General features: G+C 35.9%; 1 protein-coding gene across 2 annotated transcripts in view; it reads left to right on the top strand.

The window, feature by feature from the left end:
- LOC122807038 (cell migration inducing hyaluronidase 1) overlaps positions 1-7,149 on the top strand; it is a 378,711-nt gene extending 371,562 nt beyond the window's left edge. For both annotated transcript variants that reach the window (XM_044077939.1, XM_044077938.1), the window contains exons 28-29: positions 982-1,082; positions 4,296-7,149. In XM_044077939.1, coding sequence (XP_043933874.1) covers positions 982-1,082; positions 4,296-4,423 — 229 coding nt within the window. In that variant the 3' untranslated portion in view covers positions 4,424-7,149. The remainder of the gene's footprint in view (positions 1-981; positions 1,083-4,295) is intronic.
- The last annotated feature ends 10,364 nt before the right edge of the window (positions 7,150-17,513 follow it).

Raw genomic sequence — 17,513 nt, forward strand, 5'->3', positions numbered from 1 at the left:
ATTAATGACAGCTCTGAAAGTGCCTAGCGGTACATTATTTATTTATTTATTTTTTGAGAATTTATTAATAGTATTCATCATTCTTTTTTCTCTATAGCATTTAGGTTTTTGTTTTCCACTTTACTGGGTATGTTCATACTTTTAAATCAGTCTTTCTTATTCTGCAGTGGAAGGATCAAGTTAAATATAGGATTTAAATCATGAATCCTGATTTGTGTGCCATCTCTTTCTGAACTGTTATAGGACCCCACTGTCGAGGCTTGCATATTGACTTTACATCCTCTCCCCTGTTTCTGACATAACGAATGACATTGAATGTTCTCTGTCTCTAGGTTGAAACTGTACTTAGAATATACTCTTCCAGTTTTTCCTTTAGAAAAAAAAAAAGAGATACTTACTTTCTAAAGTAGGTATATAAAAGCATTTCTGCGGCTATTTTTGCATTCTGTTTTAAAAACCCTAATTTTAAATTATGTGTTTCAAATGGGTCTCTGGAATAACATATACTGAGCAGGTTACAAGTGGCATACCTATGGAGAACCTCTGTTAGCTTCTGTTTGAACTTTTCCTTAACCAATTTATATTTTCAGAAATGTATAAAGTGATAACACCTCTTTAGTTATTTCCCCTTTCTCCAATGATATTAGTTTGGCTTAAAAAGATCTGCTTTCAGAATTGTGTAATGATTATATTTCTAATAAATAATGTTTAAAGTTGCAGTATTCAGTACAAGTCATACATGTGAAAGACAACCAATATATGTGATAGTTTTTCCCATGCAGATAATGACATTTTTTGCTGTACATAACAATACTAAATTATTTGCAAAGGAGTTGTGAAGCTTCTTTTTGGTAGACTTTGTCTTTTTAAAAAATAATTAAAATGTAATAGTACCTGTCAAAGAATGGTAGTAGCAAACAGTTTAAAAGGTCGTCTGTAGATAGTAACATATTTCCTTTACTGTTTATCTTTTTGTTTTAGCTCCATAGTTTTGATCACGTCAAAAGGAAAAATCATCACAAAGGGACAGTGGACAAGAATTCTAGAAACACTAGGCGCAGATAATGGAGTCAAATTAAAAGGTAATTTGTAGTATATTCTATCCATCTCTGAGATAACAGAAAGAAAAATATATAATCGAAAAATGTTTTCTTTCTCCAGCTTTTTACCAGATTGGTTGATAAGGTTGCATAGATCATGGTTTGTTTGGAACACACATTTTCCATAGTATAAATGCAGAAAAGAAACTGGGGAAGGTTTTGACCATCCTTTTTTTTATTGTGATATACTTTCCAAATATTTATTCTAGTATAGTCCTTGACATTTTTTTCCTAGGTTCTTTTGTTCCATTAAATTTTTTTCAAACCAAATTTGCCTTCATTTACTGATGTCAGTGATGATCTCAGTCTGAATACAGGCTTGGGATACTAGAAGGGCAAAGTGCATTGAAGGCTGTTATCCTTTCACGTGGGCATGGTGGAAATTAATACTCTGACTTGTTTTTTTCTACTCCAGGCTATGTACTCTTATAAGTACACTAGATTAGGAAACTTTTATACGGTGGGTGATAGAGAGATATTAAGTAAGACAGTGAGATGAGTAGGTCTGTCCTTATATCAGTATTTTACAATTAACAGCATATATACTTCTGAACCACAAGCTTGAGGGTTCTAGACCCAGAGTAGGCCTGATACCATTCTTTTAAAATACTAGCATTAGAGTACAGAATAAGTGGGATCTATATCTGTGAGTTGTTTTGTCCTGTTGATGATGCATTATACCAAGATTCCTCCCTCAAATCCTAATACTGGGACTGTCCTCCAAGAAGCCCATATGAAAGTAAAATAAATGAAAGCCTATTTCACAAAGAAGATGGGATTCCCTCCAGTATTTTGGCCAACATCATCTTTCCAGAGCAGCACGGCATTCGAATTCTAGTGTGTATGTGTTGCTGTGGATATACATATTGGCTGGTGCACCCCCCCATTCAGTTACTTCATTACCTCTCTTAAGAATTGTGTTTGTGCATGCGCGCAACCCTTTGAGAAAATATATGAATAACATTTGGTGGGTGGATGACATAATGGTTAAAGTGTTTACCTTAAAGACACAAGGTGCATAATTTGATTCTCACATGGGGTAACTGGCCAGGCTTCAAATGGCCCAAAAGAGCAGTTAGCCTAGTACTAATCTATGAACCTAATCTATTATTTGCTTGTCATTGCTGTTTTCAATTCAAAAGGGAAAGAAGTAACTGTAGCCCTAGACACCTGGTAAAATGTGTTCAGTACATGCTCCTTTATAACCTACTGCATGTCAGAAACTATAATTTTACTATCAAAAGTCCAAAAAATCATCTATTTTGATCAACATGATGCTGTTAGATATCTTTATGACTAATTCGTTCTTGCTAATCAATGATAATAACATAATTATGGAGAAAAAAGTAATAAAAGTGTTAGGAAGAAAAAAAAAACAGAGTAAGAGTTTTCTAAGCTGGTGGAGTCAGTTGATAACCGTTTCCTGAAAATGTTTACCCATGGTTAAAAGAACATTATTTTTACATTCTTCATCAATATATCTGAGCAATTTGAGTTTGCCTTTGATCAAGTAACTGTGCTTTCCAGCTTTGCTTTTTGCCTAGCTGATATCCTTTCGAGGATAACACATATTTCCCTCTATAGAATCAGATTGGTGCTTCTAAACAGTTTGGCATAGTGCTGAGGAGGTCCTTGAGTGCAAAGCCTAATAAATCTATTTTAGTTAAGCTCAGCATGGTGCTAGATGCAGCCTGATAAAAGGGAATCATTTTCTTTAGTGAACGAGGGCTTGTATTTTTATTTAGTTTATTCATATCTAATTAAGCAGGTAAGTGAGTTAGTCCTTACAGATTGCTTTTAGCCATAAAATATTACATACGTTTAAAGGCAATACATGCATCTATCATTTAGAATAATTAGTTATTTAAACAACATTTCTTTGGAAAGCATATGTCTGGGACACTTCAAAGCTCAAAAGTGAAACTCCTGCTTCTGATTTGATTTGATTTGATTGTGATTCTCTGAATTCAATTTGTTGAAGGTATGGCATTATTGATAGACTTGTGTGACTCAGAGAGGGCTATTTTAAGGAACAAATTCATTCACATTGAGGTACATTAACTTTTAAGTTGATTGTAGTAAACAGGATGATGCTAGGGAAGAACCCCATCATGTGGAGTGCAGGGGGCTTTGCATCCATAAAAATAGTGACTTTTTAGACTTAATGAAAGTAGGCTTGCAAGAAAAACTAATTTTGTATTGTTTCTAGTTAAAGCTTTATTTTCTTGCTTAGAATACCAAGTATGAGCAATGTCTGTCTTTTCAATAAAAAGCTGCAAGTCTGTTTTTTAGTGTTTTGCTCTAATTGTAAAATGCAAAGTTCTTTCATGAAGTGGTCATTATAGATTATATGTGACAAATATAGAAAAAAAATATTTTTAGGGGGGAGGGAGCATTACAGGAAAAAACACAGTGTACCATTTGTCAGTTGTTTGGTCACATGATTTAAAGCTGCAAAGTGATTTGTTTTCCAAAGGAGCACTAAGATATTTTAAGTAGTAAGCACAGTTCATTTATCTGCTGTTTATCTGCCTCATGTTCAGAATACTGAGCTTCTCTTTATGTTGTTTTCTACATAACATCTCTACTGTAGTATTGTGGTGACTATATTGGGGAATTAAAACAGTAATCCTGATTTTGGTCTCTGAATACATTACAGTGCATGCAAGTGGGTCATAAGTGACAGAGATGAGATATCTTTGAATATGAGGTGGCAGATTCCTGATATGGTGCTTATGTGAGGAAATTATACTAATGAAATAAAATGATGAGTTATTTATCATTTTGGTAAGGAGGAGTTTATTTGTGAGACGTTGTGTTTGGTGTGAAATACACCTTATTCATCATTTTGCTGAGGAGTGTACTGATGAGTCATTGTGAGAAATAGACCTAGGGTTTTTATAATGAAGAGTGTAGCATTAACTTGTTATAGATACTGAAATAAGTATGCATACATCGAAAACATTTTATAATGTGTGTAACAATGGATTTGCAGAAACCAGGAGAAATTATTTATCACCTTTTTGTAAGCTATATTTTGTTGGCTGCTTTATTACTGAATAATGATGTCTGTGTACCCTTCCTCTGAAGAAGGGGCTAGAAACTTAAAATAAGCATTATTTGGTTATAGACACTAAACAGATATAACAATGGCATAGCTTCCATATTCCATTTAACATTCTTACTTTTTTTTAGATCAATTGACCTTTGTTGGATTTAAAGGAAGCTTTAAACCTATTTGGGTGAAGCTATTTACAGACGAGGAAGCTGCTAAGATTCATCTAGTGCTGCCAGTCCCAGTGACAAAGATGATGAAATTGTGAAGAAGACCTGTACTTTCTAGAATGTACTATTGGAAATGCCCAGACTGGATAAAACCAGTGAAAAACACACTACTGAATTTGCTTGAAAAGGGCAGAGTGCCACTAATGCCTATTGGACTGTGTAGAAACACTGTAGTATCTGTGTTGTACATGAATGGTAACTGTTTTGTAAGTGTACTGATAGTGATCTTTGTAAAAATTATACTTGACAAAACATTCCTTATGAGAAACATGAGTGATGATAGACAATTTCACATTCCAATGCATTTATTTTCAACAAATTATGGTTCTTCCTATCAGTGTTCTGGAGCAGTACTTGAGTTTTTAAATTTCTAGTACAGTAATATCTCTTGAAATGTTAATTTAATAACATGTTTGACTGAGAAAAATAGAACAGAAGTTGTTACACTCCAACTTCATTGGTTTACTGCTTGCCACATTAGTGACTGATGTACCTGTACAAAACTGCTACATGCTATTGTTTTAGGTAGTCTGAGTTACTGCTCCCAATAATATTTGTGGAATTCAGACATTTTAAAATGCAGATTATAATTTATCTGTAGTACTCTTCGATGGATTCACCCTTAACCTAGAACAGTTAGCTTTTTTAATTTTTATTTGTATCAGACAGGTGAGCAAGTCCTGGAAAAAGCATAGCAGGGTTATGAATTATGCACATCATAAATCTCAAAACTGTCATACATTTTGTACTAATGTCTAAAACCTCTGCAGTTTGTGTTCTACAGCTGCCTTCTCACCTTCTTCCCATTTAAATGAATGCAGATACGTTAATATTACTGTAGTATATTGGCATTCTTTGTAATACGTGCTGAGAAGAAATGGTAAAGATTTGAGGAACAAATGAGAAATGTGTTCTTTTACCGAAATAGCTGGTCTTTTTTCGGAGAAATATGTTTTTGTTTTGTATGTAAAATGTGTTTGTAGTCGACACAAGATGAAGAAAAGATATATTTTCTATTTATTTATTATAAAGCACTATAGATTAAAGTTGTAAGGGACAGAGAGTTGTAATGAATTTTTGTATTGTCCCAACTGTACAGAGAATTTGCAAGAAATTTAGCTATTTTCACTTAACTACCACTAACACATAAAATATATCTCTTTACACAATGTTGTCAGATACTGATATTGTACTTTTACTGTTGGATTACATTTCAAAGTTGCAAAATGATCCACAGTCAAGGTACTGTAATATTTTTTTTATTATAAATAATGACTGACTGTTAATTTTTTGGCTTAGTTTCAGACATGTACGCATATGTATGTATGTATGCATGTATACACTTACATATGCTTACATGGTTTCATGTGTCTGCCAGTAGACACAAATCCACACATGCATAATCTTGAACATGTGAAGGCGTAAAGATAAATGTATTGTAACTGTTCTGTGTTTACATAGAAACATTCCATTTCTAAACCATGCTTGATGTTACAGTATTACCCCCCATTTTTCTAGTTATTCAGACATATCATATTTTTTGCCAAATGTTGATAAAATGACTAAAATTTGCCACTAAAACATTACTAATTAAAATGTATAAAATCTGTGCTTTAATATACACAGACCTTTTTTGATTCTGAAAGTTATGTGTGACTGTACTTCGGTCCAGTAGCATCTACATGCATTTCTTTTGAGGAATGGTATACAAAAACTTCATAATACTCAAGAAATGTAATATTTAAAATGAGCTGTATGTCTCAGAGGATTATAACGCTACTATCCAGCAGACTGGAATTGGTTGAGCATTGGGAATTCTGAACTGTGTGTGCATGACCTTGTTTCCTACCTGCTGGGTCTTATTTCAGTATTAGATTAAAAGACAGGTTTTATAATAGGATTTTTGAGATGTTTTTCAATTGATACTTTGGTTTTCAACTGACACCCTTAAAGACAGAGATGCATAACTGTCATTTAACTGCTTCCTATGTGACAAAATCCTGCAATAGTCGATATCATAAAACAGTACATCACAATTCTTTGCAGGCATTAGCTGATGCACTAATTGAGATGGTACTTCAAAGTTTTTTAACTAGCCTTTTGTTTTGTATTATATTTGTTTTCTTAGTTGTATATAAAATGGATGTTACTATCCATTGTTTGATAAAAGCAGCTGTATTCAAAACAGTGCCACTCTGATGATATATTTCTGAACAAGTTTGACTGGATTTTTGTCATGAAACCACTGAGTCTTCAGCTTAAAAAATGTTTATCTTAAATGTTGAAGTTTTCTATTAAAGTTGAAAGCATGTTATTAGATATTGCTGTTGTGGTTGGTAATTTGATAAATATTACTATATTGCTTGTTATGTACACTTATGAGGCAAACATTCCATGTACTGTGAAAGTTACCTTGCATCACTGTTCTCATTTAAGCTAAGATGAGGAGAAAAACATTTTTTTAAAGAAATAGAATTGAAATATTTTGCAAATATGTGTGACATTCTACATTCAGCTACATTTCTTTATATAAATAAATACAGATGGATTAGCTATAGTTTTCAGCAGTACTGAAATCAGAAATGTCAGTGCATAGCAACATAATGTAAAGAGTTCTTGTAAAACACAGTGTTTTGTAATTTATTGTACAGCTATTAACAAAGCCTTTATTGTTAAGGACTTTTGCTTGCAGACATCTGATTTTGCGGTAAATGGTTGTTCACATTGCACAATACATTATCAATAAACATTCAATGCACTCTCATTGTTCTGTCTTTATTTTTTGCTATTGTTTTATTTAATACCATTGGGTTAAAAATCGTAAAGGAATATCCCCAAGCAGAATGGTGGGTACCTATAGTTTTGGATATCAGATTTTACTGATACTTACCTGTTGTCCCCCATTTATACCTTTAAATGCATAGCCTTATACCCTACATTTCTTACTAGTAACACACATAGTAGAAAGGATTAGTCCAGATAAAATCACTTTAGTTAGCAGATATAGGAGCTCTCTCTCTCTGTCTCTGATGCCCTCAATGTGGGAGGAATAAAGATGCCTTGGTGAAGTTTCAAGTAGTATATTTAGTTAAGTAGGTAGATGAATGAGTGTTCTTGTCATTAGTGCAGACAATACATTCTAGTGGAAAAAAGTGACAAGTACAGCTCAAGGCTGGATATAATTATAAATGAACTAAGATATTCAAGGCAGATAAATAAACTGTCTTTCTGACATAAACTCATTAGCTTTCTGGATTGTCTTCCTTTTTTAAAATCACATATAACTTTGCATGAACATATACCTCTTTGGAAATAGAAATTCATTTTAAACATTTAAGGAAACACATAGTTGATTAATGTTCATTCATTCATTCCTTGAACCTGCTCATTCATTTATTCATTCATTCTTTCATTCATTAATTTATTCACTCAGTCACTCATTGCCAGATTAACCCAATTCAGAGTTGTGAATGGAGCCAATCCTAACAACTTGGCACAAGGAATGGAATTAATCCTGAACGGAATGCCACTCTGTTGCAGGATGCATATATATATACCTGTGCACACATGGCTTTGTGCATCTATGGGCAATTTGAAAGAATGCCAGTTCAACTCCTACATATTTTTATGATTTTGGAGGAAACTAGAGCAAGTGGCAAAAAAAATTGAAAGAAGACACCCTATCCAGACTGAGGGCACCCCAGCTGAGAAATGAGCTGAAGAACAATTAACAGTAATTCCATCCACCCCTCTAATATAAAGTCTGTTTCTGAAGGAGAACTTAGTGTTTAGTCTATTTATTATGCATACATTAACTTAAATTTCTATCTATTTTCAGCTGCAACAACATATCGCAAAAATCATCCTTCTAGAAGTGCCTTAGCAATAACAAGAAATGGTTCAAATTTAACTTACAAATATCCTCAAATTCTATTACATGTTTACTTAATGCATTCTGTATAACCCCAATGTTAGCATTACAAAATATTTCAGTATTCTTATGAACTATGTCCTATATCATTTTTACACATGAAAGTACCTGCACTCATAGGAATCCTGTTGATAGAGCACTCTTTTAAAATGGACAAATCATACAAATAAAATACTCTCAAATCTATTTTTAGTGTCTATTCAGCAGCAGGCCCATGTTCCCCCATATGTGAGACATCCCTACATCCCCTCACACACACACATATATATATATATATATATATATATATATATATATATATATAGTTCCCCTTCACTAGATCAAATGGATGGAAGCTCGAAATTCATAATCTCGAGACCAGAATCTCGAACTTCCATTCACTCAAAATTGTGAATGGGAGCCTGAGGTTTAGAAAAATAAAAAGTTAACTTACCTTATTGCAGGGGGCTAGGTCCCCCTGTACCCTAGCAGTTTAAATGTGAATGTTTCGTGACCGCACTATAGTGGAGGAAATGAAAATCTTCCATTTTACGCTTATGTGTATAGCGCAGAATGGGACATTTCCCTTTCCTTCACTATAGTGCGATCTTGGAGTAGGTATATTTAAGTAGGGGGGTGTGGGGGGTGCAGGGGGGCGAAAACATTTGAAAGGTGTTCATTTTTTTTTTTGTCCCTTTCATATGTTCGAGTTTCTCAAAATTCGAGATTCTGGTTTCGAGTTTATGACTTTCAAGTTTAGAGAAATTCGATCATATGAAGGGGAACTATATATATATATATATATATATATATATATATATATATATATATATATATATATATATATAAAAACTTATTTGGTAACCATTTGAAATGTCAGGACCCACACAGCAAGTCCCAAAATACAAAGACTGAATGGCTAAAAGAATGGACTTATATATATACTAAGTCTGATACTTTTTCTAGGGCTAGTCCCTTTTCTGCAAGGTATGGCAATCTTCGAATTGGTATTTATAAGTTCAGGGTGTGGGGGGTTGCAGGGTGGGCTTGCCTGTCACCCCCTGACAAAAATAATTTTAAAGAAGAGTGATTTTCGAGTTCTTTTTTCTCCTGTGTTTTCAATATATATATATATATATATATATATATATATATATATATATATATATATTTTTTTTTTTGGCTTGTCGGCACTATATATACATACCTTTTCTCTGGTCACAGAGCAGTTTGATAAAGGATAAAGACCATACTAACACTGAAATCATCTTTATTCATAGGATCAGCACTCACTGCTTGATCTGTGATAAGTTCCTCATTCATCTTTCCATACAAAACCATTGCTTTCAGTGTGTATAACGTGCTATCATAAATCCTTCAAGTATCAGCACAAATAAACTTTGTTTTGTCAAAAAAATATAACTAAGGCTTGCCCAACATTTAAAAGTATCGATATTGTTAGATTTACATGTTTCTCAGTATACCCAAATTTAACCACATTTTACATTTTCTGCAGCACTAAGTGAAATATTAAGGAATTTTCTTACAATGTTAGCAATCCTTCTACTAGATATTAACAATTACCAATTGTTTCTTATAATTACTTCTACACATTTATTTGCTTAATTATATGTGGAAAAAAGAAAGATCTCTGTCACCTAACCTTAGTTATTATTATAAACTCTGAATTCTAGTTAAACCATCATCACCAATGGATCTGATACCATCTAATACATGAAGAGCCACGCAGAATGTATTTATGTCTGACAATACATAATGCTATCCAGCTGACGTACTTGACATCCTCTGTGAGAAAAACAACATTTCTTGTTAGTCAGCTGTATTACTGCTTCCATTTTGTGTCACATATTTCCCAAATGTCTTTAAAATTATCCTTTAGCAATGTTGGCCATTAAAGATCTTTAGTGGGCACTGTCTTTATGCAACCAAATTATTAGCATCTACTGAGTTTTCTATACAGAGCTAGAAGCTATTTAAACAGATTGTTTCTATACAAAAGCCATGGTAACATGAATGATGTCAAAAATGTGTCTGTAAGCAAATTTCAATGGTTCATAAAACATGTCAAACTGTCATGAAAAAACTCTGCCACAACAGACAACTCATGAATATATACTTTAACTTGTTGTATGGTGACACAAAACATTTTACATTTTTAAATGTCCCTCTATTCAGTGACAGTAGGTAATGGGGGCCAACAGTCACTCATGTTGTCAATTCATTTCCCAAAGTAGCAAAAGCAGGGTTGTGCCCACCTAGTCAATCACATTGTGAAACTGCAGAGACTTGTTAAGTCTTTCCCAATTCTCCTTGTCCCTTAATAAATGGATTCACAAATGTTGAGGTGATCTCAGACAGGTGCTTCCTCATTATTATACCCTACATATGGCCAAGTGCATGTCTTGTCTGCACATCTGGCAGCAGTGCATGTGGAGAAAGATACCCTTCAACCTAACAGGTTAACTTTAGTATACCCTACATATGGCCATGTGCATGTCTTGTCTGTACATCTTGCAGCAGTGATCATCAGCCCCCTTTTTCCCATTTTTTTCTACATGGGGTCAGGGTATCGTGTTAACTGTCGCCAACTCTCTCGATTCAGTGCCACACTCCTGCCTTCTTCAACACTCATCTCTGACTGTCACAGATCTTCTTTTACACAATCCATCCACCTCTTTGCTGGACGCCATCGCTTCCACTTACCTTCTTCCTGTCTGTCCCAAATCTCCCTCACCAGATTGTCTTCTGCTTTTCTGCACATGTGCCCAACCACCGTAATCTGTTTTCTTGATCTTTTCTGCAATTGGAGCTACTTTGGCTTCTGCTATTATGTCTGCATTTCTTCACCTGTCCCACAGTGTGGATCCTACCACCTTCCTCAGACCCTTCATTTCCATCACGTCTAGCTTCTTCAACTGTTCTGCCATCACTGCCCAGGTTTCTGTACCATACACATACAGTACTGTAGTACTGGTTGTACCCCTGTCTTGTACACCTTACTTTTCAGCTTCTTTGGCATTCTTCTGTCATAGACTACACCTGATACTCTATACCAGTTGGCTGCAGCCCCTCTGATTCTAGCTTTGACCTCTTCATTCAGACTACCCTTCTCCTCAACCACCCCTCCCAGATACTTGAAGCTGTTTACTTGTTCCACTATCTTCCCTTCTATCTCTATGCTCAGCTTTTTCTAATTTCCCCAATTTGTTGCCATTACCGCCATCTTATCTGTGCCTAGTTTCATCCCATGTGTCTTCAGATATGCATTCCATTCTCCTATCCTTTGCTGAAGTTCTAGCTCAGAGTCTGTCTGTACTGCCACATCGTCTGCATAGAGCACCTTTGTTGATCTGTCCCCTCCAGCCTGTTTGCTAATGTAGTCCATCACCAGTATGAACAGCAGTGGGCTCAGAGCTGATCCCTGGTGTACACCTACTCCCACTGGGAACCCGTCTGTGAGGCCAAACACTGTTCGTACTTGAGTCATTGGGTCTTTGTACAGAGCCTGCACTAATTCTACCAATGTTTCTGGGACATCAAACCACCAAAGTAATGCCCAGACCAGCTTTCTTGGGACCTTGTTATATGCTTTCTCCAAGTCTAGGAATGCCCAGTTGGACTCTCTCTTCATCTCTAGCTTCTTCTCAAGTATCTGTCTCAATGCAAACATTAGGTCAATTGTGCTGCATCCTGATCTGAATCCAAACTGTTTATCTCTCATCTTATATTCTACTACTCTGCGTATCTATTTATCAATCACTCTCTCCAGATCTTTCATGCAATGTGATGGGAGTTTGATGCCTCTGTATGGCCCACAGTTGTGGATATCCCCTTTGTTCTTGTACACTGGCATGCGTACTCTGGCAGCAGTGTACATGAAGAAAGGTGCCCTTCAACCTAATAGGTTAACTTTATGTGTAGGGAAAAGAATCATGTAGTAGTTTCTGAATAAAAGCATTCCTCTACATCTACAGGACAGTAGGCATAACACCTGGGGTAGTGAAGGTTTGCAAATGGAATGGAATGTTGCACACATTCGAAGTTTTAATCTAGGTAACCAGGAAGGGGACTTGGGCTAAGTCTTCCTACCCTTTAAGTACACACTCAACAGGATACCACACAGCACTTTAGAATTGAAATTAAATGCAGATTGCACTAACCTTAATGTTTCAGAATGTGTAAAAGATTTCAAAACTAGCTATACCAGTTATGTAATAATAAATGGAAACTATTCTGAAAAGGTGGGGCCACTGTCAGGGTACAGGAACATTAGAGAGAGAATTCTGTCCTGTCTGTTATACATGGCATTGCAGAAGGGGTGGAATGAAAACAAAATGTGTTTTTTTGGAAATAATACATAGAATGGCAATATGGAGTGACATAAAGGTTATAGTGGGGTATACAGAGGAGGCAGTAAAAGAGCATTAATAAGGCAGGAGAATCATTCAGAAATAAAGTTACTCTGTTAATGTCCACATAAGTACAAAGTAGCGCAGCTGGGGAATGAAAGCTCAGGTGACAGTACTTAGCTGGTACAACATAGCAACAGTAAAACTAAAGACATACCTAGAGTGGTCATGTGATGGCCTAACAGGAAGTAAACAATGTGGAAAAGAAATAGGAATTCCCAGGAGGATATACTGGGATATGCAGGAAGAGACAAGAGCAGTAGGTGTTTATATTCTGTTACACAAGTGTTTGGTGTGGCCACATCTAACATGTTGTATGCAGTTCTGGGGACACACTCTGTAAAATGGCAGTTCAAAGGAGACCACCAAAAGTAGCATGGGGGGGGGGGTACTTCAAATGCCATTTAAAGACCTTAAAGTAGTGTATTCTATGTACTGACTGTGAAGTTTGGGCATGAACTTATCAAATTCATTAGATTGTCTGAACGTGATTTCTCTTCTCTTCTCTGTCTCCTAAAGGCTCTTACATGGTGATGTGTGCCAGGCATACAAAAGTGTAAATCACTCAGCCATACTTTATCAACTACACATTTGAAAGATCAGTTGTAATACATATACAAGATCTAGGGACCTAAATCTATATGCAATATACATAGGATTTATTGGCGTGACAGATAGCTCTTCCAAAGAATTTCCCACCTCTGGAACAAACTTACATTTTTTGTAAAGGAAGGCACTTTCCTCTCTGTCTTCAAATCAAACTTATACAAATAGATAGGCAACTGTAAATTTAGCTCAGGTCTAGCTCCTCTGCTCTTATGGACATAACATACCCCCCCCCCAATTGGGTTGCATAGCTAGGCATATAAAGGCCATGGTGGCCGTTAGCCTAGTATCTATGAACCTATGAGCCAGTAGATCAGTAGTGGCTATGTTTCAAATGATCTAACAGGACTGTTGCCTAGTAGTAACCTATGAGCCTATGATAGCATTCAGGGTACAACAATTAGCAAAGAAAACATAGGACAGAGACACCATCAATAAACACCTTTGGATTTACATAGATGTTTTTAAATGTGTACATCTAAATTGTTAACTCTATTACTTGGCAGCAAAGAATGCCCAGCTATTAAAATATGAAGTCATCTATTTAAATTATGCAGTTACAATGAAATGACTGACTGAGAGTCTTAATAGTGCAACAAGCTTTCTGCAAGGTTTGATCAGCAAAACACAAAAGCCATTTGCTTTAGGTGCAAAAAGGTCCTTCTCATAGTAGTTCAGAGTAGCACGTTAGATGGGTGTTCTATTTTTGGAATGTTATAAAAGGTATAAATGGAGGGGTGTATAGTTTATTAATTATACATCTATGAGCTATGGTATTTTTCATCTGAGATGTTCTTTCTACCAGGCATTGCTTGTTGACATATCATATGCATCATAACATTCTGCTTAGGAAACCAACATCATAAAACTGTTAAAAAAATAGTAAATGTACTTTGTGTCATCACACAATCACTAACCTGACTGAATTTTATTTCCAGTTGCACCTGTGGCTAAGTGTTAAATGTGGCTTTAAAGCTGATCATTTCCAAACATTTTCTGATTCTGTCTAAATGAAAAAAATCAGCTCTTCATTACTTTGCACCTTAACTGGTGTTCTTCCTTCTATTTCTTCTGAAGAAATAAACTGTCTGTTTAAATTCTAGTTTTATAACACACTATTTTGTTTAGTTCTTAACCGTATCCCCTTCTGATGTCTGGTTCTTGAGAAGATCTCATATTATCTGTTTCTTCTTAAGACCATCCTGAAAGATCCACCTCTCACCATTGAATTCCCTTTGTGACTCATCATGAGGCTTTTCTGACAGTAAGTTCTTTTTGGGAAGCTGACACTTGCATAAAACAGCACAGATATATGTGATCTGCTCAGGACCTACTCCCTATGTGCACTGCACTGCAGGTCACACAAACAGCTGCTTTTCATCCTGCGCGCTGAGCCCTGCTAATCTTTGTTTTCTTTACTAAATGGGCATTATTAGTGAAGCTGTTACTGAGTTAGTGGGAGTCAGCAGCATTGGTCCAGTCTAAGGTATACTGTTATGACGTTATTTGTGTGCCAGGTTACTTTCTTTCTTTTTTTTTGTGAGTATACATTCACTGCATCAAAATCTTCTATGTCCACTAACATTGAAATCTGGAGCAAGATTAACTTTACTGATATTGAACCTTAGGCATACCAGATTATTCCCTTACCGACTAAGGCTGAAAACGTTCTCAGTATTATTAGAGTCCTGGAGGGTACAGAGCAGCTTCTCTTCTTCAAAGGCAGGTTTATTATTGTTTTAGCATCGATGTTAGTGTAATTCAGTGCTGGTTTTATTAGTAGTCGGTGTGGTGGTTTTGCCTGCAACACAGTGGCATGAATGCTGTTTTATGTTTACTTTTAAATAATTTTGGTTTCTCCTTACTTCCTACCTTGAGTGAATAGTAAGTAGCTGTATGCAGTAAAAAGGTAATTATTTGATTTCAGTGTCAGCCATTAACACATCAAATACATTCTGTTTTCTGGAAATTTTAGATTAGAAATAGGTTGGACACTTCAATGGCCATTACATCTGATCTCTTAGTAATAACATCACTTATAGAGCTCTAGAAACCTGCGGACATGGCACTACTGTCAGTTATTCAAGTACGAATAAATTCTCCAGTGTTAAATGCCATGTCTGACTTTGGCATTGAGCATGCAGCTGAAGTCTGGCATAGGTCCTAGTGCTAGGTCCAATGACACGTAACATATTAGTGTCAGGAGCCTATACCACTGCCTGCAGGACGCCATGAAACCATAGTAGTGCAGGAGTTAGGCCTAATGTCATGTACACTGGGGATTCACAGGATTATACCATAGGAAGGAATTGAAAGACTTGATTTTTTTCTGGTCTCTGTTAAGGTGTTTAATCATTTCCTAAAATATTGGGGAGTTTGTAGACACATTTTATGCACCAACACTTTAGGAAATCTATTGTTCTGTGTATCATTCACCACCCAGGCATGGCATCATGTTTTATATTAGCATCTGGTGAAAAGCCAAGTCACCTGTGGTATTCAGAAATTGCTTCCACTATACTAATTGGATAAGTATAAAAAAATGTGATAAAAATTACAGTCTGTATTGAAAATTTACCTTAGCCTAAATGTTTGCATGCACTATATATATTGTACACTATTCCAATGGCCAAACTTTTATCCAATCTGTTTAGACCTTTGGGAGTCCAACATCACTCATCATCTGCATTCAAAGAAGAATCAGAGACAATCGTAGACTATTACTTGTAACTAGTGCCACTTGATTTTTCGAAGCGATATCAAACACTGTGGATGATGCTTCTCATTTTCTTCCTTGCTGCACATTTTTAACCTAACATTATCTGGAAGTGCAATATTATTATGCTGCCTGCAAGCATATTCTCTTTCTGTCTGTCTTTCCCTATTCCTATAGCACCAACCACCAGATTTAGATTGTCTTGCTTGTCTTCTTGTTTAGTATTCTGTTCCTTCTCTTTTATTCGCTGATTCTGCTGCTACACTTCTTTATTCCTTTGCCTTAAACCAGCTGTTCTGAGCTACTAGTCCCATCAGAGACTTCCTTGCTTGGAGGCAGGTCTTTCTCTTTTGGAGTTGAAGGCATCGTTTTCTGACCAATCTCCTATTCCATTTCTTTTTCAGGTATGACTTCCTCCTATTCTTCATCTCTCCCAAATCCACCTGTTCACCTGGTCTTCACAGAACCTCTTTAATCACTGCTTCCTTATGAAGGAATATTCTTTCCACTTCTTTCTCAATTAGCAAAATAGCTGGGTTCATGAATGTAACAAAATATCCAAGATCATGGAAACATTGCTTAAAGGAAAACATAGGTGTACACAACTGCAGTAACCCTGATGAATAGCTAACAGTTGTTGTTGTATCTTTCGGCTTTTCCCGGTTAGGGGTCGCCAGAGCGGAACTCCGGTCCGCTAATGATTGGTAGTTGATTTTTATGTGCCGAGTTACCAGCCCTGATGCTCAACCTTCAATGAAGGTACGCCCATTAATGCATGTCTCCACGCAGAAGACGCTCTAGCTGAGAATCGAACCACACAGCATCTTACTGTGAGGCGACAACGCTATCACAGCACCACCACCGCAGAATTTTGATGAATAGCTAACAGTAAAAAAAAAAAATGATATCTTTCCCACGGCACTTTTTATGCTTTTATGCTATTTGTAATTTTCAGCTGTCTAGCACTGTCTGAGTAAATGACCATTAAAACATGTCACAGTACCTTATTCTGAGTCATTTTACTGCTACTGAATCTAGGGGTTGGGAGTTGGCATAATGGTTAAAGCGTTTCCTCTCAGACACAAAGAACTGAGTTTGATTCTCACCATTGAGTGAAACTGGCTAGGCTTAAAATAGTTCCCAAGGACAACTAGCCGAGTACTTATCTATAAACCTATGTATTATTTCAAAAGAAACATCTAAATATGATGGTAGATGCATGGCATCTCAGACAGAGTTTCCATCAATGGCTTTAACTCTTTGCATACAACTTTACCCTAGTAACCCTTTCATGCATTTGTTGCACCTCCACGTATGGTCTTCTAATACATCTATCTTCTGTTCATAATGATACCACTTGATTGTGGTCACTTTATAGTCCTTCCTCACCTCCTGCTCTTAGTTGCTTAGTTTTTGAATTTTAAATAAACATTCTTCCATCTTTTGAAATGTCTCTAGCTGGAGTT

This window comes from Protopterus annectens, chromosome 7.part0, assembly GCF_019279795.1.
Source record: "Protopterus annectens isolate FY-2018-M chromosome 7.part0, PAN1.0, whole genome shotgun sequence".
Taxonomy (NCBI): Eukaryota; Metazoa; Chordata; order Ceratodontiformes; family Protopteridae; genus Protopterus; species Protopterus annectens.